The sequence below is a fragment of the Colias eurytheme genome, chromosome 1 (assembly GCF_061535395.1).
Source record: "Colias eurytheme isolate Ceu_HAF_F1 chromosome 1, ilColEury1 Martin Lab GWU primary, whole genome shotgun sequence".
In the NCBI taxonomy this organism is placed as follows: domain Eukaryota; kingdom Metazoa; phylum Arthropoda; class Insecta; order Lepidoptera; family Pieridae; genus Colias; species Colias eurytheme.
In genome coordinates this window covers 8,992,902-9,018,701 of record NC_142980.1, presented here as the reverse complement: position 1 = coordinate 9,018,701, position 25,800 = coordinate 8,992,902, and the positions used below count along the sequence as shown (strand labels likewise).

Sequence of the window (25,800 nt, the reverse complement as noted above, 5' to 3'; positions counted from 1 at the left end):
ATAGTAGTAACATTTTTTATGTTTTTGATGTAAAGCAATCTTTATCATTTGTTAATGTTATGAAAAGATTTTAAACGATGTTGAAGTCAATACTAATTCAATAGTAACGTATTTTTTTATTCGGAATTAAATATCAGAGTTCTAGAGACTATTAAAGAATATATAAGATATAGTTATGTATAATTAGAAAAAGAGGTTACAGAAAAAATGCACCGATTTTGATGGAACACTCTTTGTACGATTTTTTTTACCTTTTCATATTTGTCCTAAGATTCTCAGAGTTGTGTCGAACAAAATAAAGAATTACAAAATTCGAGACTACATTCTTCACATTTTCTTCTCTTGTTGTACTTTCATTAGACATGGTCGGAGTGAGGAATCAAAATATTCAATATTGCCTTGATAAATATTTGATGTAGTTTCAGATGTATTATTATGGCTGTGTTAACTGTTTTGCACTTATACATAAAAATATAAATAATACACATCTGGCACATTCAACATTTATTTCGTATTTATTTGAAATGGAATAACATGTAGACAGTAAATTTACTATATTACAGAGACCAAACTATACATCTATAAGTATTAAATGAAAATCAAGATGCAACACGATTTAAAATGAACACAAAGGGCGAATTGACTCGCGGTGTTCATATTTACTACAATTTGTAAAATATTTAAATGCAAATAAATTAGAATATTATTACATACTAACATTTCAACATAGCAACACCTCTACACCACTCTACAAATTGATTTACCTTATAGGTAATTCAAGGAACAGTTACAATTTCTAACAGCCAATGTATATAGAATAATAGACATCTACTCGCTATTTACTCATAAATAACAATCTTACTAATTATAGACATAAATATTATAAAACATTAAATACGAGTAAAAGTACTACATTGAGATTCTCCTTTTTTCAAATAGATAGATTTGATAGACGAAATTTTAAACATGTAAACGTTATTAAAATATGTTTTAAAGGAATTTGAGCACAATGTATAGATATACTTTTTAAAATATACATCAATAGGTATATATAGAAGCTCATTTAGTTACGAAAGATTTATATATGTTTATAGAAAATAGAATTATATAGTAATAATAGTATGATTAGGGTTTAACGTTAAAGAATTGTCTTAAGTAAGAAACTTTGTTAAAACCTGTCACTAACCTTTGGACGATAAAGATAGAACGGTAATGTAAGTGGGCAGATATGCTACTTACTTAATTACTAAACAGCGCTACCTCACTACTTATCAATTTGTTTAAATGCATTCACACTCAATGTATTGTCTTTTAAATTTAACTTTTAATACAAGTCAGTGGGTAACTGTTATTTGGTACACATATTTTTTGTCTAAATTTAAAACACATCTAACATCGAATAAATATATACAGTACATAGAAGATCATTTCTCTAATTGTGCGATAAGCGGCATTCTTAGAATTTATACAATCATCTCCTTTCTAAAAGTTTAAATAATGTGGCACGATATATTACTTTAAACTTAAAGCTTAATTATTACACATGAACAATTATTTACAAATACAGTCACATCTGGCATAATACAAATCTCTTGTATTGAAATAAAATAATAATAAAAACAAACAAAAAATTAATATCACAGCAAAGAAACGTATAAGCGATTATGGCGCATATCTTCCGGTACCTACTCAGTTTCAAGTTATCCCGTGACGCAAGGATCAAGAGATAAATAAAAGTCCATATCATCAGTGTCCGGTACTAAAGTCAGACCTTTGCGCTTTTTGGAACGTTTCTGTCGTTTCCCTATATCAGGTCCAGATTCAATCTCAAATTTGGCCATATCTCATCCGGTTCGAAAAGACGTGCCCTCGCCCGGGTCATTGATGGTAGCTGGTTTTTCTGGTAGGGGCCTGTTTATCATCTTGCCGGAATTATTTGAATTAGTCGATTTGTTGGATTTCATCGTTGAAGTTTGTTGAGGGCTGCCGAAGGACGTATTAAATGGTTTTTGCGGGGAAGTTGGCACACTCGAAGACATTTTTTCGCGAACAGCACGTAAATATGGTCCACGAGGTATTGCTTGTTCTGCAATAACATCGGGCATAGAGCCCAGCAAGCTTTTCTTTTCTTTATCATTGTTCACTATCTCAGCATACAAATGCACAGCTAAGTCTTTGGGCTCGAAGTATTCATGAGACAGTGCTGGATGCCTATTATATGGAGATAAAGGTGTGAGTTTATCTAGTGATGGAGCTCGAGTGCCAACACTTATCATTTGTTTTTTATTCTTACCCACACGTGGTGAGGTATTTTGGAAGGGTAATTCATATATATTTTCTTCAAGTTTGGTTGCAGTGGGGCTGTTAGTATTGCAGCTTTCTTCCACTTTAATAAGTTCGTAAAGATGTTCAATCATTTCACGAGCCTCTACGTAATTCTCGGGATCTTCCAATTTTTCCTTTAAATTTTCTAAAAGTTCCTTAGTTAATTCTTCTGGAAGGGTTTGCGTGGTTTTATCTTCACAAGGTACGATATCATCTACATTCTGTGCTGCCGGTATTGTTGTTTCTTGAATCATGTCTTGGACACGTGGCTCATTTAAACGATGGCGTTCTGAGTATTCATTGACGGATAACTGTGATATCGATGCTGCATTATCGAGACCATTATTCCCACATACACATAATCTGTCACAGAAACCACACGAGGAATGTGAATTTCTGAAGAGATCTTTCAAATTTAAACAATGTCCTCTGCGTCGCATCCACTTTATGAAACTTATAAATAGTGCAATAATTATACATCCAATAATAGTAACTATAACTATGCCAATAACTTTTTTGTTACGATCACTTATACCACCTTCATCATCTTCCTCCTTTTTATGTGGGAATCTTGGATTCTTAATCTCGGTTGCTGCACCTTCACCATGAGCATTATGAGATTCACATTTAATACTCATTTTATCGTTACAAACATGTCGTGAAAATTTGCTAAATGGCATATTCTGATCAAAAACATTAAAACACCTAGCGAAAAATTCATCAACAGTACAATAACTTTCATCTATAAATGGCTCACCAGATTCCGACCCAAGACCACTTGCAAACCATGATGACATATTACAGAAACACGGTTGACCATAAAAATTATTTTTATAATCTATATACATTCCGTATTTTGTAAAAGCTTTACCTAAAAAGTCTAAACTCCCAGGATTCATTGCTTCTATTTCGTTATCTTTAAATGCTACTTCGTGGATACTTCCACTTGGGCCGACGATAGCGTTAGGAGCTAACTCGTCAAAAGAGTTTCCAATCATATATAGTTTATTCCACGATGATAGTTCAAATCCTCGTTCTTTAAATGTGTGAAAAGTGCAGTACGAAATATCAACTGATACTACAGTTGAATTTATAGCACCTGTCTCTACTTTATCAATTCTGAAAAGAAAAAAGTTGCACAGTCAGTAACAAAATTTGTGATTATAATAATATTTTAATAGTAAATTCTAGATGATTCATTAAGTTATTTTTAGAAGAGTTTTAAAATATTACTTAATGACTATATACTATTTCTCAGAACAAGAATCTTGGTTTAAATGTTATTTATTCAACTCTTTGCTTTTGATAGACCTTTTGCCATCAGTTAACATAAAGTTAACTTACTTTGTATGTGATATGTTAAGCTTCGCGACGGCAGACTGTAGGGCTCCAGATGCTAGTTGATGAATTGTACAGCCATGGAAGTGAAGATTGTTTATGAGCGACTTTTGTGTGAACGACTCTCCTTCGATCAGGTGAAATGAACAATTCATGGCCAATACAATATTGTAGGTGTTCGCAGAAAATGCTTCAGGACGGATGGCTCTGACTTGCACTCCTTCCATAGATATTAATGCGGCGGAGGAACCAAAAGTTTGTCCAGGAAATTCGGGCACAACCAAGTCCTTCATCTTGATCTGAAATAATATCATTATTAAATAAAGTTGATCCAAGTTATTGATAGGCGCTTCACTTCTTATTTGTATGCAATGCGTTTCGCTTTGCTAGTTAAATTATGAACACTAACCGTCATTCCGGGGCCATGTTCTCCAACATTCGCCGCAGTGGGATCTAGCATGAAAGATCCACTTCCCAGTTGTAGCTGGCCCACGTTATCAATGTTTATTGACAGTAGCCAAGAGAAAGCTTCGCTCTCGATCGAAACGTGTTGGCAGTCTTTTAGCGTAACTGATAACGGACCTGAAAATTTTAAATTGAGATAAATGTTACTTCAATATAAACTCATACAAAACGTAAGTTAAAAACATCGGAAAGTGTTTTCATCGCTTTATGTTTGATTGTTATTGAACACGTGTTGTGTTGTTACTTCAATAGCAATATTTCATGTATACCGCTCTCCGAATACATCCCTATTGTCTACATTCACGCTTTTGTATAAAGTTCGGTTTGCTTCGTGAGTCATTATCCTGTAAAACACGAATACCGACTCGGGGAAACGATATTTTTAGATAGGTAGCAATCCGCATACGTCTCTCGCTGCCGGTTAACCGTGTCCTATAAGGCGCTCTTAATTTGAGTATTATTAATGAAATATCCAAGTACGATTTTAAAATAAATTCCCGGGACTACAATTTCATAACGGTGTAAGTTCCAATGAGCACGCAACTCTTGACAACTGAGATTGTGTCCAGTTATAAAGACCTCTCACTTCGCGTACTTGCGGATAATAAAGCAGGCGGTTAATAAGTTAAAACGGGTCTTCCATAAACGGAGACTACTTAATTCCGAACGAGAACAGCAATAAACGTTTACAAACAGGTTTCAATAAGACTTCTAAAGCATATAATATGTCAATTTCATCACATTTTACGTGATTTACCTTAATATCATTAAATTACAATGATCAAAGGCGTGAAAAAAGATATTATATATTGTTTGTTTACATGTTATATTCATACTTAAGCTATGAATATTATGAATTTTCGATAATTGATTCATTAGTCACTAGAACTCATTGAATATGAGACAGTAACGCGCACAGGCAGCCAGAGCTCAGAAATAGTTTAGAATTAGTCACCAAGCGTCAGACCTGCACACATTAGCCATATCTTGATACTTATATAAACGAATACGATTACGATGCTTGTTTTAAATATTTGGTCTTGCTTTTTTCTTTTATTGATATTTATTAAATAAACGAAACTGGTTACGTAAAATTATATAAATCGTCTGCTAAAATGGTAAGGCGTAATTATTACTTAAGTCTGGAGACACCTGTGATATGTAATTTTTATTAATTTGATTTATTGGTAAGATTTTGATAAAATATTATTATTGTTATCCACTTTCTAACCATATATATCTAGTATTCTTGCGATGGTCTATATATGTTGCGATGTTAAAGTAGAGTTTAGTATTCTGTAAATAATAGACCGGGATCCCTCGCCCTTTTTCGTAAGTGATTACTAACAAGCTAAATTTTCGTCAGTAGCTTCATTTTGACGAGACGCCCAACATTAGCTAGTACAAAAATTTCGTAAGTGGTAGCTAACAGGGGTAATGAGAACATAATTTGTTGATTTAGTGGTTATCAAAAATTCATTACTAACTGGTTTTTTTATTTATAATTCTTATAATAATAATCTAAATTAGCCGAAAAAATATTTGTCCTACAAAATGCTAGGTTTGATCAAAGAGGTCCCATTTTTGCAACATGTACTATTTACGAGGTCATGAAAAATTATTACTAACCAGCAGATTTTTTTTTGTTGGTTAGTTAATAATTATATAATTTAACGCCCACATTGTCCTACACATTACGTGGAACGTTTTTCTAGTCCGACACTCTTAGGTTGTAGTACAAATACTAGATGTAAAAATAATTAGTATCAAGTTGAAACTTCGTGAGTAGCTTCGTTTCAATGAGACGCCCAAGAATTTCCTTTACGAAAATGCTCGATTGTGGTAGCTAACAGGGGTAATGAGGACATAATTTGTTGATTTAGTGGTTATCAAAAATTTATTACTAACTGGTTTTTTAATTTATAATTCTTATAATAATAATCTAAAGTAGCCGAAAAAATATTTGTCCTACAAAATGCTAGGTTTGATCAACGAGGTCCCATTTTTGCAACATGTACTATTTACGAGGTCATGAAAAATTATTACTAACCAGCTGATTTTTTTTTTGTTGGTTAGTTAATAATTATATAATTTAACGCCCACATTGTCCTACAAATTGCATGGTATATTTTGCTGATCCTCCAATGGAATTTGAAATTCATAACAATAAAAATCTATTCATTCTGTACATTTTTCTATTGGAGTTTAGTTATATTAGTACGCATGCGCGCGATGCTGCGTACTGTGTTTAGTTACTCCATGCTGAAGCCGACTATAACCGTGCTGTTTTTTTTCTGTTGACCACGTGTTGGACGCTCTGAAACATCGACCACACAACCACTAGACGCCTAATGTTAGCTTGTATGTACTAAGTTCAATCTGTCAACAACTTGAGGTATGGTGAAGCGGGGCGCTGCATTCTCATTGGCTAATTCAAGGTCACCAAATGTCCTAGAGATGAGACATAGTAAATTTGTATATCGATATCTTTATCGATATATTTTGTATTCACATACTTTATCGATATAGGTATTTTGTATACACATACTTTATCATTGGAAATTGAATACGATGTTAATACATATTAATAAAAATAAAAAATCAATTAGAATACAGTATTCGTACGGGTGATTTTAATTTCTTTATATACATTTTACCGAAAATAACCAATATTTTCTTTTCAATGAACCACCATAATTATGCAAGGTATATGTCTGTTTATTGGGATAAATTAATAAATATTGAAACAACACATCCTGGATTGCTTAATGATTGTCAAAAAAGTTTTTTGGGCATTCGCAGAACAATGAAACCGTTTTCAAGAATACCGATTGATTTAACACTTGAACAAACAATCAATGCTGATGCTGCTTCTAAAGCTTCTGGAATTATTAACGTTACAAACTCGTTTTCCGCACGACAAAAATGGTCAATCACTCATTCACTACGTACGAGTGTTATATAAAAAATGATGGAGTTTTGTAATATGAAATCCACCGATGACATAACGAAAGACTTAAAGGAGTCATCCATTAAGAAAGCTACGAAAAACTTAGAAGTATTAATGCAACTAATAAAGCAGTACACCAACCCTTTCTCGTTCGATCTGCCAAAAAATTATCTTTACAATATATCGAAAGGTCAGTCCGTTAGCGATGAAATATATCAATTTTTATCATCAGTTGAAATAGAGGGTGAAAAACAGCATCAGAATTTCATTACTGAGACTCGTATAATACCAGATAGGTTTGATGTAGCCATTAGTAAAAATAAAATTATTAATTTTGATTACAAGAATACGAAAAAAGTCAAAATTAATGGAAAAGTCAAAGAAATTAAAATGCAAAGAGATGTTTTTGGCCGTTTACTTTATGCATCAGTAGAAAATAAAATTGATATAGAAAAAGCATTAAGTTATCCTCTAGCTCCTGTTCCTTTTTCACTCTGTCATACTAATGGATCGATATGCAAGACCCCTAAATCTGTGATTATTAATGAATTACTAGAATATCAAACCGAAATTGAAAATCCCCCAGAAGCCGACATTCACTTAATTGATGGATTTTATTTATTACATACGCTGAAAAACGTTCCAAACAGATATGGTAAAATCTCGAAACTAATATTACAAATACATACTTACATATAATAAAAAAGAAGTACATATTATATTTGACAAGTACAAAAAACCCAGTATCAAAGATTTTGAACATGATCTGAGAGGTGAAGAGGATACACAGTATGACGTCATACGTAGAGACAATAATCGTCCTGCGGATTTCTGCAAATTATTGAGGAGTAGCAACTTTAAAGAAAAATTTGTCGAATTTTTAATTGAAGATTGGACAAGAGATGAATTTTTTACCTTGATTGAAGGGAAGACTGTTAAACTTAATTATGATCAATGTTACACTTATGAGGTGTCTAGTGATAATAAAATAAAAAGAATTATTGATTATAATCTTTCTTGTTATCATGAAGAAGCTGACACCAAAATTGTGTACCATGTTTGTCAATTTAATCGTAACTATCGTGTGCAGATACATTGTACAGATTCTGATATACCAATAATAATGTTGGCTAATTTCAAGTATTTAAAAGATGAAATACAAGTAATAATTAATTTAAGCACAAATAAAAAAAAAATGTACCTGAACATAAATGAAATTTATGCCAAGCTTGGAGATCAATTATCGTGTTCATTTGCTATATGCCATATTTTTACAGGAAATGATTACAATCCCGCTTTTTTCCGTAAAGGAAAAAAAAGACCTTTCAGTATTTTTAAGAAAAATAAAAATTTTCAAGAGGCTTTTATTCAACTCCTACGAAGTGATCATACAGTATTAACAACGTCAAATGAAATAGTTCGAATTATTGAAGAGTATGTATGTAGAGTGTACTCATTAAAAACCAAAAATGATATCAACAGAGGACGGTATGAACTATTTGAAAAAGGCTATAGATCAAAAGGTGGAAGTGAAAAAGTATTAAAAAAAAATATTATAGGATATGATCCTTCCAGTTTGCCACCAACAAAACAAGAATTGTTGCAACAAATTAAAAGAACGGTATTCATCAGCAATGTATGGTGTAATGCACACATGCGGTGTCCCACAGATAAAGTACCTGAAAATTATGGATGGACAATAATTGATGGTAAATACGAGTATTATTGGTTTGATGGTCCTCAAAGCCCATCCTTTGAAGAATTATCTTCTCAATTGCAAGGTACCCTATTAATATTATTGAAATTTGGTTTTTAATTTTTCGGCGACATTAATTAATTTTTTCATATTATTACAGATTTAGACACCACGGAAGATCAGAATGAAGAAGATACTGATGAAGATGAGGAGAGTGATGCCAGTAGTGAGGATGAATGTTTTTCTGATGAGTCAGATGAAAATTAATTACTTTTTTATATAAAAATATCTACTTTTTCATGTATGTTACATAATAAAGTTGATTTATTTCAATAAATATATTTTCACTTTACCTCATGTTGCACATAGGAAAAAGGAAAATTACGATTATTGTAGGACTACGGATGCATACCAGTTTTTTTGTAGGACATTGTTTTATTCGGATAAAAAACACACTAATGTATCACGTGATACTTTTGTCCTACAGTTACTAATAAAAAAAATGGTCCTGTGGTATGGACAACTTAGGAGTCTAGGACTAGAAAAACGTTCCACGTAATGTGTAGGACAATGTGGGCGTTAAATTATATAATTATTAACTAACCAACAAAAAAAAAAAATCAGCTGGTTAGTAATAATTTTTCATGACCTCGTAAATAGTACATGTTGCAAAAATGGGACCTCGTTGATCAAACCTAGCATTTTGTAGGACAAATATTTTTTCGGCTAATTTAGATTATTATTATAAGAATTATAAATAAAAAAACCAGTTAGTAATGAATTTTTGATAACCACTAAATCAACAAATTATGTTCTCATTACCCCTGTTAGCTACCACTTACGAAATTTTTGTACTAGCTAATGTTGGGCGTCTCGTCAAAATGAAGCTACTGACGAAAATTTAGCTTGTTAGTAATCACTTACGAAAAAGGGCGAGGGATCCCGGTCTATAAGTCAATTATCTTTGCGTTTTATGTTTAGGTACACTTTATTCACGTTTTCTTAAAGACAGAATTGATTATTAATTGCATTAATGTACAGACTTGTTTCATAGCAGTGTTTATACTGGTGCCAGTCGCTCACTAAACGATCCTTGTCATAACGTAGTATTTTATTAGTGGTAGCGTTTTAATATTTTTCCATATCTGTACATATATGATATCTACTTAACTCTACAATTATCGTATTTTGTGAAGGAATATTACTTATTACTACAAACTCTTCCTGAATTTATCGTTAAGGGATATGCTATTTTTATATTAAATTGTATAAAGGAAAAACATGACTGAGTGTTTACACTAGAAGGTTGAACATTATTATACAATACCAATAATGTGACCTTCGTGAGAATTGTTTCAATATGTCGTTGGAGTGGATTGTAATACATCTACCCAACGCTACAGAACATTTTGAAAAGTAACTATGTACCAGAACGGTATGATATTAAGCTTTTGGTAAGTCGCAAGTTAAACAAACTTTGTTTTTTATTCGAAAGTTGTCTGTGTGCGTCACTGCACAGCTTCTCTCCATATGGTGGCTGGTCGGGTCTTCATTACATCGTATCACGTATGCTAAGACAAATTCCAGACTATTTTTTTAACACTCACTAGGTTATCTCAAAGACCTTAATTTCAATTAATAAATTACTAGCCGAATATGGCTGGTTCAAATACCTTGTATATCGTAATTTTTAAATAATTATTGTCCTAGTTAAAAGAATCAGATCATAGAATATTAACATTTCTATTTACGAACGATCCGAATTAGCTTTTACGTGTAACTCAAAAATTGAACGTGGCATTGGCAGGACGCGAGCTAATCACAGAATTTATTGGCTATTAGCATTCGTTCGGCTGTTGCATCACATAAAATATCGATTGAGATATAGTTATGCTATAGGTTGAAATTTGAATAAAGCATGACAGTGTGGCCCGAGTAGGCGTGCACTCGTTCGTGGTCATTACATCTGACCCCATATTACAATCTGCTAATGGACTCGGTTAGACGTATTAAATTTCGTTTTATATTTTATGCTAACTTTAAATCGTTAAAAATTAAATAAGGGCTCGTTTAAAACGGCAACTAGTCGGTAATGTATTTATAATGTGATGCGTTAATAGTAAACTATATTAGTCTGTTTACCCAACAAAATGATAATAAAAAATGATGACCGATTATATCTCATTTATTTTAATAGACAATGGACAATAAGACAAAGGTTAACAAATACTCTAGATTTAGTTAAAATTGAATGACAACGACCCGATAATCGAGCTCATCCGGCGAAACGGCAGGCGACTTCTCGCTATCTAGACCGGTTTACTATCACAAAATAATACTTTTTCCATTGGTTTCTATCGTTTTATGTTCTTATGGGCAATGTGCAAAAGTACAGAAGTCGTATTCTTTCAACCTTTGTTGATTTATCGTCTTTAAAAAATTGTTAGTTTCTTATTATACATAATTATAAAAAATACTAGCACACATAAGTTTTTGTTATACATGAAAAATACAATAAATAATATGAAATGCATCATTCACCGATATTATCATAAAACATACGAATAAACAAGTAAAAATTCCACAAAGACATAATAATTCATGAAATCGCTTAGCTCACTAGGTGTGAAATACGTACGATATAGCTGGTGCACATGAAATACATTTCACATCGCATTGAACAATAAATACTTAGATAATAAAGTGAAAAACCATTGCTTTGCAGAGTGATTTACAATTAAAAACAGAATATAATATAATGAATCTTACCTTTTATATTGACAAAACTTCGCTCTTCAATGCGCAGGACGTTGCACTTGCTTATGTCAAGATATAGGTTGACGATATTCATTTGCATAGCAGAAAACTTCCTCAGAACGACAGCTTTTGTGTCAGAGATATGGACGAGCCTTGCGTCGCTAAGGCGAGATAAAGCATTCGCGTTGATCATCACTGCCTCCGCTCCAGTCACTATCAGATCTGTTGTGGTCTCGGGGAGGTCTCCCTCGTATATGTCCAGTTTCTGAAATAAATTTAATATTCAATAACCAATTATAGTATTTCCATTACACCAAAAGTACAGAAATTTGTTACGTTGTTTCTTGCAACGTCCACTTTCTCATTTATTGTCTTCTTATATATTTCTGTTCCTTTATTTATTGGATAATGGCTAATTTCGGTTTATTATAAAACAATTAATGTAAACGCATTATTGAGTTTACATTATTATGTCACATAATAGGGTGCACGAAACCGGTGGTCCAGTCAAAAAGGGGTCTATAAAAGGATACGGGCTGCTGATTGAATTAATGCGGGGAAAGCGAATTACCGGACTAATACTTTAGGTTCATCGCCTTCATCTGCATGATAGTACTATTCATCAAATTATTTGTCTATTTTTTTTACATTACTTTCAAAGCTTTTTATCAGCCCTGTTTTATTAGGGCGTTCAAAATGGTGTGTTTTTAATAATGAGTTAACATTTACCAAAATATTCATATGTAGGTATGTCTTTATGGAAGTGAGAGTACATACCTCTACATTTTTCTATAATCGATACAATTAAAATATATGATAAGAGTTCAGTTCTAGGCATATGATCAATAAACAAAACAATATGAATTCCTCCTACACCTGCGTCCACTTGCGTTTCGAGAGCAACACAAAAAGTGAGAGTGGTCCGCCAATTGACTATAGACTATTGTTAGCGCTAAGCCTGACATCCGCACTTTCGTACTTGCTCCGACCAGCTGACATCCGTACTTTCATGCTATCATTTTAAAACTATTAAACTTTAGAACAATAGTTTTTGATTACAGGCCGTTATAGGATGAATGTTATCTTTTGGGTATGTAGAGTTTCGATAAATATTGGTTTCTTGTATACGTTCGGTAGCTGTTATCGAGCCGCTCACATTCATATTGCCACAGATAACGACCGTGACTCACTAATATGTACGTTCGTAAGGAGCGTTGTATTCTCGGTAATTGGTCTAATTTTTCGTTCCTAACGTTATATTACCTTTTGCGTTTACTTTGTTTAAAAGTACATCAAATAGAAAACCCTTTTAGGGACCGTATAAGTTATGTTTCATATATGTACTTACCTATTTATATTTTGCAAGAGACATAAGAACCTATTTGATGACAGGTCACATTTTTTACTGATATTTTAACATTTACTGTATTTCAAGGGTGGCTTAAATACTGCCTTGCGTTTAAATACTTACTGACTCAGAATCGAGTTTTGTTTTGCAACTGCATACAGTAGAGCTGTGATTGCCTTTTAAGGAATGTAACAGATGACCGCAATATAATAAAATATCGACACATACATATTTTCCAAATTTTCTAGGGATTCAACGTGCAATTTAATACTGGAGATTATTAATGTATAAGGTTTAGATTAATTATTAAAGGACAATGTAACATTTCCGAGCTTAAATCAGGCCAGACCTTGATCTATATTTCAAGTAGAGCATAAGAAATACATCAAATACTTTGTTATTTTATACGCCATTGTAATAAGTGTCTTAGAACAATAGATGGGTGTGAGTGCAATTTAAAGATAAATTCGACGTCTGCTAGTATTTTATTTGTTAACAATATTTATGATTCTACCTTAAATATGCGTTTTCTGTTATATTCAATGATGTCTAAAAAAGATTGCATTAGAAAAGATAATCAGAAATTAGGTAAACTCATTTTAACAATATACACAGTATTCAACTTTTTAATACAAAATATATTTAGAATGATGCGGCTGGTCAGTGTGTTCTTTGTCGTTCTCGCGTTATAGGTGTAAACCTTAATACGCAACAGGTTCATAACATTGTTATATTTATACAATGAGTAAATGGATTGAATACTTTCAGTGCGTCGTCATAACGCTCAAATTTGAATAAAAAGCTATTGTATGGAACACCATCGTGCTACTTCCATTAACTGCATGGGCTGCTGCCCGTTATGAGTTAATATTGTTCACTGGAGCAGAGTTAACACAATTTTAAAAAATATTCTCTATGTATATTTTAAACAACAATGAATATAATTTAATATCTACTAACACAAAATAATTGAATTCGAGGAAGTTGTTGTTTACTCGATACTAATAAATAACTTGGTGGCGTGAGCGTGGCTTTCACAGTAATAATCTAGGTTGGCCACTATCGGTAAGGTTTCGGGAACATCCCAGTTCTGCAACTTATTAAGCCAAATACCAGCTGCGCATAGTTTTCAAATAACTGAGCACTGTGTGCACTAGATATAAACTCATCCTATATTTCATTATAAAGTATGTATATTATTATGTAGGCACCTAAGTATATTAGAAGTATTAAAAAAAACTGAAATGTTATTCTATTCTGTTCAACATCATTGATCTACGTTTCGTCAGTCGTCTATAGGGATATTAAGCTTATTTTAATATCAGACTAAATTCCGGGAAAACGAATGTAGGTATTCGACTCGTTACAAATAGAAATGAATGAGCGAGGCATGATTAAAAATAGTTATGTATAGTGGCCTTACGATTTTAATCATATGGACCATTTCAATATTTTCCTTACATGTAATATCTTATTTAGCTTGTATATCTTACATTTAATTTAAAGTATGGTTTGAAAAAAATTGAGTAGTACTTAGATAATAATAGATTATATAAAGTAAAAATATTGCTTTATCAATTTCTTGTATTACATATTGATTGATATGTTATCTTCGCAAAATGTTTTTAGTATGGTATGAAATCTTTTTCTTTATTATCAAATATACTTATTATACGAGTACCTACTGTATCGCGTTATAATCCAATAAAGTAACTACAAAAAGTTTCTGTTAATCTATGGCGTGCACGGTTCGCCCGACGCAGGAAGTGATATCTCATGATGATTTTTTTGTGGTTTGTTCGTTGCTCCCGCTGCACTCTAGTTTTTAAATACTCATTTTGTAAGCAGCATCATTCTGTTTACGACCTTTTTAATCTTTCTAACTACATATAGAGTCTTGTAAAGTATTGATCAGATATCCAAAGATACATATCCTATCTTAGAGGCAATCGAAATGTCAACGTGTAGAATATAAATTGTTTTGTTATATGTACAGTGTACATTGTGATTTTGTTATTTTAGACGAGACTCGAACGATTTAAACTAAACACTGCTCTACTGTTACACGCGCAACAGGTGCAAAGTGAGCTCTTTATTAACGCGTGACTTACTTGAGCTTTGACCATACGAGCACCTATTCATAAGCCACTCTTTTTTATTACTTCATCGGGCATCGGTTGTTGAATTGATCCAATATAAATGACTGTGTAATAAGATGAAGTATATGATGTGCGTCGAGCGGGTATAAGAGAATGTTGCACACACATGTTTAATGTCAATACAACGTGACGCAAAACAATGCAATCCTCTAGGGGAATACGACAACTATAGGGACAAAGCTTCCGGCATTGAGTTCTAGGACTTGTCTTATAATTCGCTAACGCGGACTTTTATTATTCGAAACAAACCAACGCATGAAATGAAATGTTAGATTTTAGTTAATGGTGTGGTCTTTTAAAAATAGAGGTGGTTTTATTAATAATATGCTCTGTTTGAAGTTTCTGGTTAATTAATTTATGTGGGTATTTCGTGGAACGAATATGAACATTTTCTTTTTTTACGTGCAAAACTTTAATTTCATTGCTATGATAGCATCATCATTTAAAATTTTAATTAGCGAGATAAGTTGATGTAAATAACTTTACAACTGGTATTAGGTACTTACAGCCCTCATTTGTAAACTCACAGCTGAGTAATCCTTTATGTTTAATGAGTTGAATTGTTACGTGGATGTCTTATCGTCGTTGAGTCATTAATAAAAATAGTGTCATATGCAAAAATCTGCGGTTCAACGTTTCGGTTCGTAGAAGTCATTTAAACTCCTGCGCACATTAATATCTATTATTAAATTGTTATATCTACCGTTTCGCTAATATGGTTAGAGGGATATCATTGTTCTTGAAAGAGACCACATTTTCTCGTTATTTGTAGTACGAGTATGTCATTAGACAGCGAAATTACGGTGTATTTTTTCCATTACCTAGCGTCATACCTCGAAAAATAGATAACACTATAAAATGAGCGGTCTTGGCAATAGAATCTTGTTATATTATTAGGCAAAAAATATGGAGCAAATATTGAACTATGTATGTATTTTTGTAAGATATTATAATATATATTTATATATTTTAAATCGTAGTTTTTTTAAGTTGTTGCCAAAAACTAAACGAATTCGCGAGCGGTAAAGCTGTAAATAGAGTGCCCTGTATTCTAAACGGCTCGACATACTGTTGTCTTTTTCTAATTTATGGCTCGTATGAGCGAGATAGAGACAGTTTGTGTAATTATATAGAATATTTAGAACGCTACGCATTGAGAAGGCAATAAAGTCGTCGGAATTACGGGTTTTGTACATTTCGAACTTGGTCCGATGGAAGGGCACAATGATGATGTCGGAAAATTTCATTAAATCAAATATTGATATTGTGTTTCTGTAAATACTGACTATCCAATCTATACAAATAATCTGGAAAGTTATATAGGTTAATGTATAAAGTATATAATAGTATGTCCATTAAGCATGTTTAAGATTATTAATTCATAGCATGTAGACACAATGAACCATTTCCGTAGTAGATGCGATCGGACAACTTCCGAGTAAAGTGTAAACGTCGCGGCCGCGGCAGGCGTCGCAAACTCTATTGTATATTTCAAATTTATATCACATTGTAGAGAAACATATAATATTAACGATCTGATTATTATCTGTGCCTACATATTTTGTAAACCGCATTTACTATGGTTGCTACACTCGCAATTATTAACTTAACACACTTCTTTCTATTTATATTTATCCCAAAATATAACTTTGAACTTTAAAGTAGGCCCAAGCTCGGTTAAAATAACTTGTAGCTCGAGTTCGCGAGGCGATGTCTCTGTCGAGATTGGAATTATAACAGCTTGTTTATACGATCTGCCGAGATGACACACAATGAACATTTGAGGGCAGGTAGTAGTCTCTGTTTTTTACTTCGTCCTTTTTTATTTATTAATTATTAGACTCTACAAACTGTGAAGCGTAGACAATTTTCGAAGCGTTTTTAACGTGATTATAAAAGTGGTCATTGTAATTACAGTTTTTAAATCACGCAATGTTTTATTATAATTATATTAGGTTTCAATTAGAAGATTTAAAAGTAACCTAGAGTCACTTTAAGTAACTTATAGATATATGAATATTCTCTCTATTTTTTTGTTACTCTTTAATTAATATTGTTTACATGGACAGTGGTTAATTATTATCAGTATGTACATATTATCAAAAATATGTTTGTGTTGTAAACAATGAGCATAATTGTTAGTGATTCCTGAGGCGTAACCTCCGGGTGGCATTATTCCCATAACTAAGAGTCGATACCTATCTTAGAGATATCTGCCCTACTCCCGACTCCTGTAACCAGTGTTGTCCTTAGAAAAATGACAGCATGTATCTATCTACTCGCTGACGTCCGGTTGTTTATTAATACACATTCACTTTGTATATTATACCTGATTATTCGGCACAGTGCAGTTCACGACCATCCAGTTCGGGTGTCTCGCAGGGGTACAATTACAGAATTCTCTCTCGCACAAGCTCGACTGGTGATCGGCTGAAGCAGTGGTGAATGCGAGGAGCAACGAAAGCACTAGTAACACAGGGGGGCGCGACATGTTGCCGCGCTCGAGCGCGACCAACCGCGCGCTACGACCGTCATGCACCGACTGCCGCCACTGCTGGCCGCAGATCGCGCCCTGTGCTGTATCTACTATCTAACACTAGTGATGCCATTTATTAACTCGCTTTATTATCGATGTCGATGATCAGATTTAATTAGCGTTTATTATATAGTAATTGGTTTCGGTCGTGATTTGCGAGTTAAATTAGCCGGTTTACTTCGGACTTGTTAAATAAATAATATTAAACGTTAAATCATTTTAACTGAGTTGATTCGGTTTAATTTTTACCATTTAAAAGGAAGCAACATAAAATGAGACATTTAAATAAATAATTTAAATTTCTATTAATTATTTTGTTTTGATTATAGATAGGTAATAATAGCTGTTCTAATATAAAAGTTCAAACTCCACAGTCCCTACTCCTACGAAACCGATTTCTTATAGTTGACTGAATACCTATAATAATTTGTAAAAATTATTTAATAGAACTTTAATGGTATATGTTTGACGAATTCTATATATTTTACTTTTATGTACTAAGACTTAAAGTGTGACTGTTAAAGACAAAAAAGAATTGAAAGATTACGGCATTATGAACAATCGTTTATCGAATCGACATGTTGACATCACTCCATTTGTTGTGAGTAACTTAGCCCATAAGGTCGGACAGCCTCTGCACTCCGCGCCGCGACCTATCTGTTCTTGCACTTAAGTATTTTGTCAAGTATTAGGCATTTATCGAGTTTAACTATTTCTCTACCTAGATTGTTTGTTATCGATATATTTTATTAAATTCTTTTTTTAATGAATTAACTATAGTATTAAACTCTGCAACCTATCTTAAAACAACCAATTTTTTTTTCTGCTGTTTGAGATTACTCCCAATATCGATTTAAATAAGATAAATACAATCTGTTTTATGTAAACTGTAATTAAAAACATTTTATAAACAAATAAAGGGGGAACTTCAGTTAAAAATATGTATCATCCAATCGTTATGTTTAAATGAATATTTGTTTAGGATTGTATTGGATTAAAAAAATCATTAGGAAATAAAGCAAGTATTCAATGAGATTGTAGTTTGTTTTATATAGATAGACTTTGAGAACAAGTCTATCTATGTAATTAAGGTTTTTGAATACAATTTGATAACTTTTTGACAAAGCGGGCGAAGCCGCGGACGGAAAGCTAGTAATATGTAAGAATACTTAATTACCAATACATTTCTTCTTATTAAGGTTAATTAATCACTGCGTGAATACTTGTTCATTATATTTATCAAGGATATATGGAATCAGTTCAGATAATCTGTATTGTTTATACACATTTTTATTTGTCTATTACTAAAATATTGTCCACTCATACTACGTCGTGTAGTCATTTAGTGGACAGTACAAAGTCTATAATTGTATCGAATGCATGTCGAACATTTTCAATTTTTCAGTAAAATAGTGTACCGTCGTGTCGACTCATCCAGCACAGTAATCGCATTGTCCGATATTGCTCTTTTAAGTACCTTTTATTTTCAGATTCCTGCAACAGCTTTGGAAAGAGACGTTTTCCAACCCTTTTAAAGCTTTTAGAAGTTAAAGACTTTACAACCGGCTCAAAATACGATTAATTCATTACTTTATTGACTCTACCAAGATTCGTAATGCATTTCAAATTTACGTGAAAGTTATAAATTAATAAAATACTCTTCTGGTCCGTTTTATCTAAACTTTATTATTTTCGCGTCTTTCTATTTTTATTTTACATTTGATTATAGTTCATTTTCAGTATTTCTTTAGAATACTTAATATTTTGAATATTATAACATAACATTTTGTAGAAATTGTTAAAAGTCTGAGTAATTAAATTTTAGTGATATCACAGTACATAAATCAGTCTGTTGTTATTTTATTTTTTGCATTGTCCGTAAAAGACATGACGTACTGAATATATGTCGTTAACTACCCGTTAAGCGTAGCTCAGACTTTAATACACAAGCGCTGCTAACATTGTAACGAGAAAGCTATGATGAGTATGCCCTAAATCTTTAACATAGCTTACGCCGAGTTATTGGGTCATCCCGTCGATTTCATTCTGAAATGAATTTTGAACTCGCGTCAATATTCTACCTGTATGAATTGTTTCGAATTGTTATTGCGATGCACCTGCGATGCATTACATTTAAATAAATCCAATGTACTATTTTGAAAGATAAAAGTTATCTTTATTCTTGATAGGTGCACATCAACTGAGCGCCAATTCTTGTCGGATTTTGTGGCGGGCGCCGAGAGCACGGCTGGCGGCAGGCTCGCGCGGTGGCTGGCTCCGACTCCTCGCGTGGAGCCCTCCAAATGTGAACTTAAAGCCCCGAGCTCCACAGTCCTCCCGTCGACTCACGTCAACATGCCGGTCATCGTTAGAGATCAATACGGCGACGCCGTGACTTCTTCAGCTTTAAACGTTGAGGTAATTATCAACTTAGCTTGTTTGGTTTCTCCATTCGTTTCTTTCGTTACAGCTCTATGAGCAATGATGAATTCACTTATTCATCACCTGTTTTTAATTATTGTTGTGGCAAGTAGATTTTTGATTAATCGACATTGCATTTAATTCGACATTGCATTTAATAATGAAATTATAATAAGTGTACGGGGAAGCCCTTAGATACATACATATTATCAACGTCTTTTTAATTACAAATCAAATTTAATTATAAAATAAAACTGTAAAATACCATTAACAGTGATTAATTTATCGCAATATTGAGTACTGGGTTATGTAAAATTATATTTACTGCATCTACTTAACTATTCAAATTGTATTAAAATATATATATATATATATATATATATATATAATTTTCTACATAATTTTTTATCTAAACAGTAAATTTATCTAAAGTTTTGTTGTCATCGCGATCGGTAAAGACAGATATGTAAAGAGTAGACCTGTCTGTACTAGTAGAGGTAACGAAGATACTAGTGGAGAAACTGTCAAAAACATACCTTTTGCGGCATGTCATCAATTTCCATGAAGCATGTTATTTATATATTATGTATATGAAAAAAGTGAAAAAGAGAGTGAAATTATTCGCAAAAAATCATCACTGTTTTTAAGGTTCGCAAACACGAAAGAAAAAAAACATGAACCCTTTTAGTATCACTTTGTGGTCCGTCTGTCTGTATGTCTGTTCGCTTCCGCCTGTTCCTTTTTAGACAAAACTAAAGACATTTATTTACATATTAACATTTTAAACCTACGTATGAAGCAACAAAGGAAAATTTGTGAAAAGCATAAATTTAATGTTAAAACATACAAAAAAAAGGTAAGTACAGAACCGTCGGTGAGCTTTTCTTTTACAATCACAAGCATAGGAAGGATTTTTTTTGTTAACGGAGAGGAAATCGTTATTAGAAACTGTATTGGGAATGGAGGGATCGAAGCAAAGCATTTGAGGATCTTAACCACTAAAACCTTCTTGGTGGCAAATACCCAAGGGTATAAGCAGGAAGATTCAAGCTAAGATAGCTTTGCCAAGCAGATATATTTCTAAACAGCAGTAACTACTGATGGGAAATCCGGAGAAGGAGCTGTTTCACGTACTGACACACCGCAACATATATTATCAAGATCTGCCATACGACTAACTAACGAATTTAAAACAAATGTTTTGCATTTACACGCAATACAGTATCATATGCCAAATTCCATTGAATGGGAGACCTAAGACTTAAGGAAAACTACAACTCATTCTTCTTTGCGCTTGCCTAACTTTCGTTATATAGCAGATTAATCAGATCTGAAGATAAACGTCCACGATCATACGAAGATAAGTAAGCATGGTATGATAAACAAAGCCTTCTTTTACTGTTCCTCAGGTAGTTAAATTTTTTAACAGTATCAAGACTTATAGGCAAAGCGTCGTTTAATCTGTTAGTTGCGCTTTCAGAAAAGCTTCGAACGCAATGTCACGTATACAAATGGAGAGGATGTTCAACTATTGAGTTGACTGTCCGAACTGACTATCCGAGAGATCACCGAACGACACAAATGTTCATTAAGACGGGCGGCAAGTATTGTCTCAAACAATTTACCTACCTAATCCAACAAACAAGTGGGACCATAATATGCGGAGGGGGAATCTTCAGGCTAAATGAAAATCAATGGAAAAACACCACATTACAGGCAATTACTGCAGTAATGAAGCGATACAATAATCTACAGTTTAACTCTGGGATCGACAGGAAAAGGTTTTTTAATAGATGGAGTAGAACAAGAGGATGTTGTTTATGTATAGATTGTGAAGTTTTAGAAAACGTGGGCGAAGCTGCGGGCGAAAAGCTAGTTTAAAATAAATTCAAATGGTTTTGATATCGGAAATGTACGAATTAATATTCATTGTATGCATTCAATGTTAAGAAGTACATTTCTCTGCGAATGGCCATTTTTAAATAGACTCAATTATTCCTTACTTCTATCAAACGATAATTAACTTAATTGACAAGAATTTGGCCTTCGTAATAGGAAAATTTTGTTAACACTCTATCGATTATTATATCAATGAATCTTTCACGAGCATGAATGACGTAAAGGTTCTTAGTTTTAAATTAATTGCACAGTGCACCGGTCTTCGGTATGAAGGTAAGAAACATCATTCATTAATCCTGTGAACATTAAATTTGTATAAATTCTCAATTCGCGTTTTATTCCAGGTTATAGTACAGAATTTGGCGATGTCTCTCAGCATGAATCGGCCGACAGAAGCCGAGCAGGCGAGAGGGATCCCTACTGTGCGCTTCGCAACCACGATAAGAGAAACTATGCGTTTCCAGACTATTACCATGATGAAGGTGATTCTATATTCGCGTAAAAATATTTTGGCTCAATTGGTTTAGATATTCTCAAAGCTTAATTAGATGAGGAGCGTGTTAAAATGATGTAATTAAAAATGCAATTATTGAAATGTTTGTAGCCCTATCAAGACTATTCATTGGAAGAGCTGCGATTCGCGAGTGGATTATGGGGGGAGGCGAGGTTGAAAGGTCTGGGCATGTTAAAAGTCCCTACAGAACGTATCACAGTGCGTCCTCAAACGGACGGCTCCTACTCTGCTCTATGGATCCCACGCGCTCCAGGAAAATATCTTTTCAGATGTACGCTGGATGACCAGCCTTCGCCGCAGGTTTGTGTGCCTATACGCCATTGTGATGATTGACGCATTGCTAGCAACGCGATTGGTTTAAGACGTTGAGGCAATGATTGTTGGATTTGCAGAATGTTTAAAAAAAGTTAATCTTAATTTAAATTTTATACTTAACATTGCCTCAATGCCTGAGAATATTTGAAATTCTTAAGCTGTTCTCGATTCATAGTTTATTATAATTTTACCAGGAAATAGTAATAGAAGTACCTGAAAACGAAAATTTGGAGGAAGAAGATACTTCTATACCGACAGAGGGAACCACCACAAAACTGAAGCGTTTCGTGACCCAGAGTAGCGCCGGCTTGCGCGTGCGAGCCAGTCCCAGTCTTCAAGCTGAAGAACTTGGCAGGATACCGCCGGGTGCCTATGTGGCATACTTGGAAGAAGTACGTTGACATATTGTAGTGATGTGGATTGCTCTCTGGAGGAAGAGAACACTTTCCAATATAAATATTATTCATTATAGAATAAGACCAAGAACAAATAAGGTATATGTTTTGAATACAATTGAGAGCACTGACACGGAGGCTTAAAGAAGAACCCCAAATCACGATAACCCAATCAGTCATGTATCGGGTGGTGATAAAAAAAATTATACACTGATTCGGCTGAACTTGTAAATATGGGCTGATAAAAAATGTGATAATTGTAACTATTATTATTGGAGAATAAAATTTTAATTTCAATTTATAATTTTAATTTGGAGTCAAGTTATTTATCATCACCCACACTTGGATTGTCGTAATAAAGTTTATAATATTTTACTTATTAATAATTCTTGTCCTAGGTTGTAAATAAAGATGGCGCCTGGGTTCGTTTGACTGGTGACTCGGTTCAAGCGTATGTAGAGGGCAACGTGGATGTAGCATGGTGTATGCAATATCATCGGCAACTAGACTGCGCCCTGTTAGGCCCAGTTGAAGATGTGCCAGTAACCCCTCCCGTAAGGAGTTATCAGTGTTATATGTGTTATTGTATACAAAATTGTGTTAAATTTTGTGTATGCTGTATGTTTTTCAAAATTTTATTAGTAGGAATTACAAGAGTTTCTTAACAATCTATACGTGTCTTCCAAATTATTAATAAAACATGTACATTGTACATCTTGTAGTAGTATTGGTTTCGTCTTGTAAGGAAATCAACGAACATAACAGGATCTTAACTGCCCGCAAATTATAATAGGCTAATAGCGTAGGGATGTTGTCAGCGAGAATAAACGTAGCAGACACTTACGTCATTGTCCGCGTCACTCTAAATGAACACCTTTATAGTTAAAGATTGCGTTCATTTTAATTCTGTTTTATGCTTGTTTTACACAAATAAAATGCCTTTTAGGAAGAAGATCCTTCTGGATGGAACAGGTTAGAAGCCCAATCAGAACTTCCGATGTGGCCCTTAGATGACGACGTAGAGGCCAGTGGTCAGTACTTTCCCTGTTATTTATAACAAAACCGTAATTGATTTTATGGATTATAATATTTATATGAAGTTACTGCATAAAATTTATTTAAAATATTAAACTTACAGATGTCGAAGAGAGGCCTTTTCCGTTTTCCATTCAATGTGACCTCCCAGACGTAAGCTTTTCATATTTAACTGTACTGTTCTTGTTTCATTCACTTATACAATCATATAATAATATCGATTACGTACTCGAATAACATTATTTTAGGAGGAGGATAGGCGGAATCCTCTACTAATGGCTGAGCCGAGTAAACTTGATAGAAAAATGAGGAAGGAAGCTGCTGCTGCAGTGATTAATCAACCGGCTATAATACCTCTGTATGTAAATTATTTAAGATGATTTGAAATAATAATTTTACTTCTACCCTATTAAAAAATTAAATTACTTTATAATGAATTTTTATTTGTTCAACCAACGTAGTTAGAAGCTTTAAAATATGTTTTATTTAGGGGAGAACCTCGTAGAAACAATGGTAACGGTGACGGCGAAGATGAGGACCCTGCGCAGGCGTTTCAAAATCTTGCAAACAACGAACAAGATGTTGCCAAAGCTATTGCAGATGCTAACGATGCAAATAATGTTAAATTTGCTGAAGTCGTGGAGCTAGTTGATGAAAGTTTGAAGAAAATAGAAAATGACGCAAACGTTCAAGATGATTCAGTTCAAAAGGCACAAGCAATACCAAAACCAATGGTCAGTGTAGAAGATATCGCAGATAACAATGAAGCCAATGCTCTTAAAGGCCCCTATGTAAATGTGCCTGATGTTAAAAATGTAATTGAGGCCGTCAAAATAAGAAATGCCATAGAAGCTCATGTTGAAGATCCAGTGGAGGCTAAAAATAATGCAGCCAAAATTCCAGTAAGTAACTTATACAAATTTCTCAGAAATTTTAACATTATGATCTGCCCACCAGTAAAATGGAATATTTTATAGCCCGACAAAATAGAAGAAGAGAAGATTGTCACTCAAGCCGCTACTCAGACTTCACCCGAAACGAGTGTTCAGGTTCAAAGAAATGATCAACCTACTCCTGGCACATCCAAGGTAAAGTAATTATATATATGTTAAACTGTCTGTTAGTTAATGTGAAATACAAATATATACTTTTGAGGCAATAAAATATTCTGAGTTTTACTCATAGTACTAATTTGTTATTTATACTACGGTTCTTTAGTCTTATTTATATTTTTAACGTTTAGCCAAATTTGGCTAATGACGTCGACAACGCTATTTTGCCTTCAAACAAATGCGTTCATTTTTTTAATACGATATATTTTTATAAAGTAAAATAGAAAGTTAGAATGTAATATATAAAAAAGCAGGATGAAAAGTTTACCACGCCCCGAGAAAGAGTGTCGAGCGTGTCGAGTTTCAAACGACCATCTTCACCGCCGCCGTTGCCCGCGCGCAGCAAGCCCGCACCGGTGAAGAAACAAGCGCAAAGTCCGGCTCAAGCTGAATGCTTACGGTCTATTTTTGCTGCACTATTGTGGCATGAAGGTACAGCATAATTTACACCGTTTATATTCGTATGCATAACATTGCTTCCAAATTGCTAATTAAGATGCTGTTTGTGGCGGGCTGAACATGTTCTTTATGGTGA

General features: G+C 33.4%; 3 protein-coding genes across 3 annotated transcripts in view; 2 read left to right on the top strand and 1 right to left on the bottom strand.

Moving 5' to 3' along the window:
* The window catches only part of hiw (MYC binding protein highwire), a 72,445-nt gene that overhangs the window by 32,722 nt on the left and 13,923 nt on the right, over nucleotides 1-25,800 (top strand). Inside the window, exons 35-45 of the mRNA XM_090103489.1 lie at nucleotides 19,764-19,992; nucleotides 22,239-22,376; nucleotides 22,499-22,708; nucleotides 22,918-23,115; nucleotides 23,517-23,672; nucleotides 24,065-24,149; nucleotides 24,257-24,306; nucleotides 24,402-24,511; nucleotides 24,644-25,055; nucleotides 25,131-25,241; nucleotides 25,520-25,697. Coding sequence (XP_089959615.1) covers nucleotides 19,764-19,992; nucleotides 22,239-22,376; nucleotides 22,499-22,708; nucleotides 22,918-23,115; nucleotides 23,517-23,672; nucleotides 24,065-24,149; nucleotides 24,257-24,306; nucleotides 24,402-24,511; nucleotides 24,644-25,055; nucleotides 25,131-25,241; nucleotides 25,520-25,697 — 1,877 coding nt within the window. The remainder of the gene's footprint in view (nucleotides 1-19,763; nucleotides 19,993-22,238; nucleotides 22,377-22,498; nucleotides 22,709-22,917; nucleotides 23,116-23,516; nucleotides 23,673-24,064; nucleotides 24,150-24,256; nucleotides 24,307-24,401; nucleotides 24,512-24,643; nucleotides 25,056-25,130; nucleotides 25,242-25,519; nucleotides 25,698-25,800) is intronic.
* LOC149911151 (uncharacterized) lies at nucleotides 490-17,576 on the bottom strand. Its single transcript, XM_090103464.1, has 5 exons — nucleotides 17,368-17,576; nucleotides 11,544-11,796; nucleotides 4,073-4,245; nucleotides 3,670-3,962; nucleotides 490-3,444 (listed from the first exon to the last, which is right to left on the bottom strand). Exons 1-5 carry the CDS (start codon nucleotides 17,527-17,529, stop codon nucleotides 1,845-1,847), a joined length of 2,481 nt encoding a protein of 826 aa, XP_089959590.1. The 5' UTR covers nucleotides 17,530-17,576; the 3' UTR covers nucleotides 490-1,844.
* LOC149911152 (uncharacterized) lies at nucleotides 7,714-9,715 on the top strand. Its single transcript, XM_090103494.1, has 2 exons — nucleotides 7,714-8,859; nucleotides 8,935-9,715. The coding sequence occupies exons 1-2, from the start codon at nucleotides 8,202-8,204 to the stop codon at nucleotides 9,039-9,041; spliced, it is 765 nt and encodes a 254-aa protein (XP_089959620.1). The 5' UTR covers nucleotides 7,714-8,201; the 3' UTR covers nucleotides 9,042-9,715.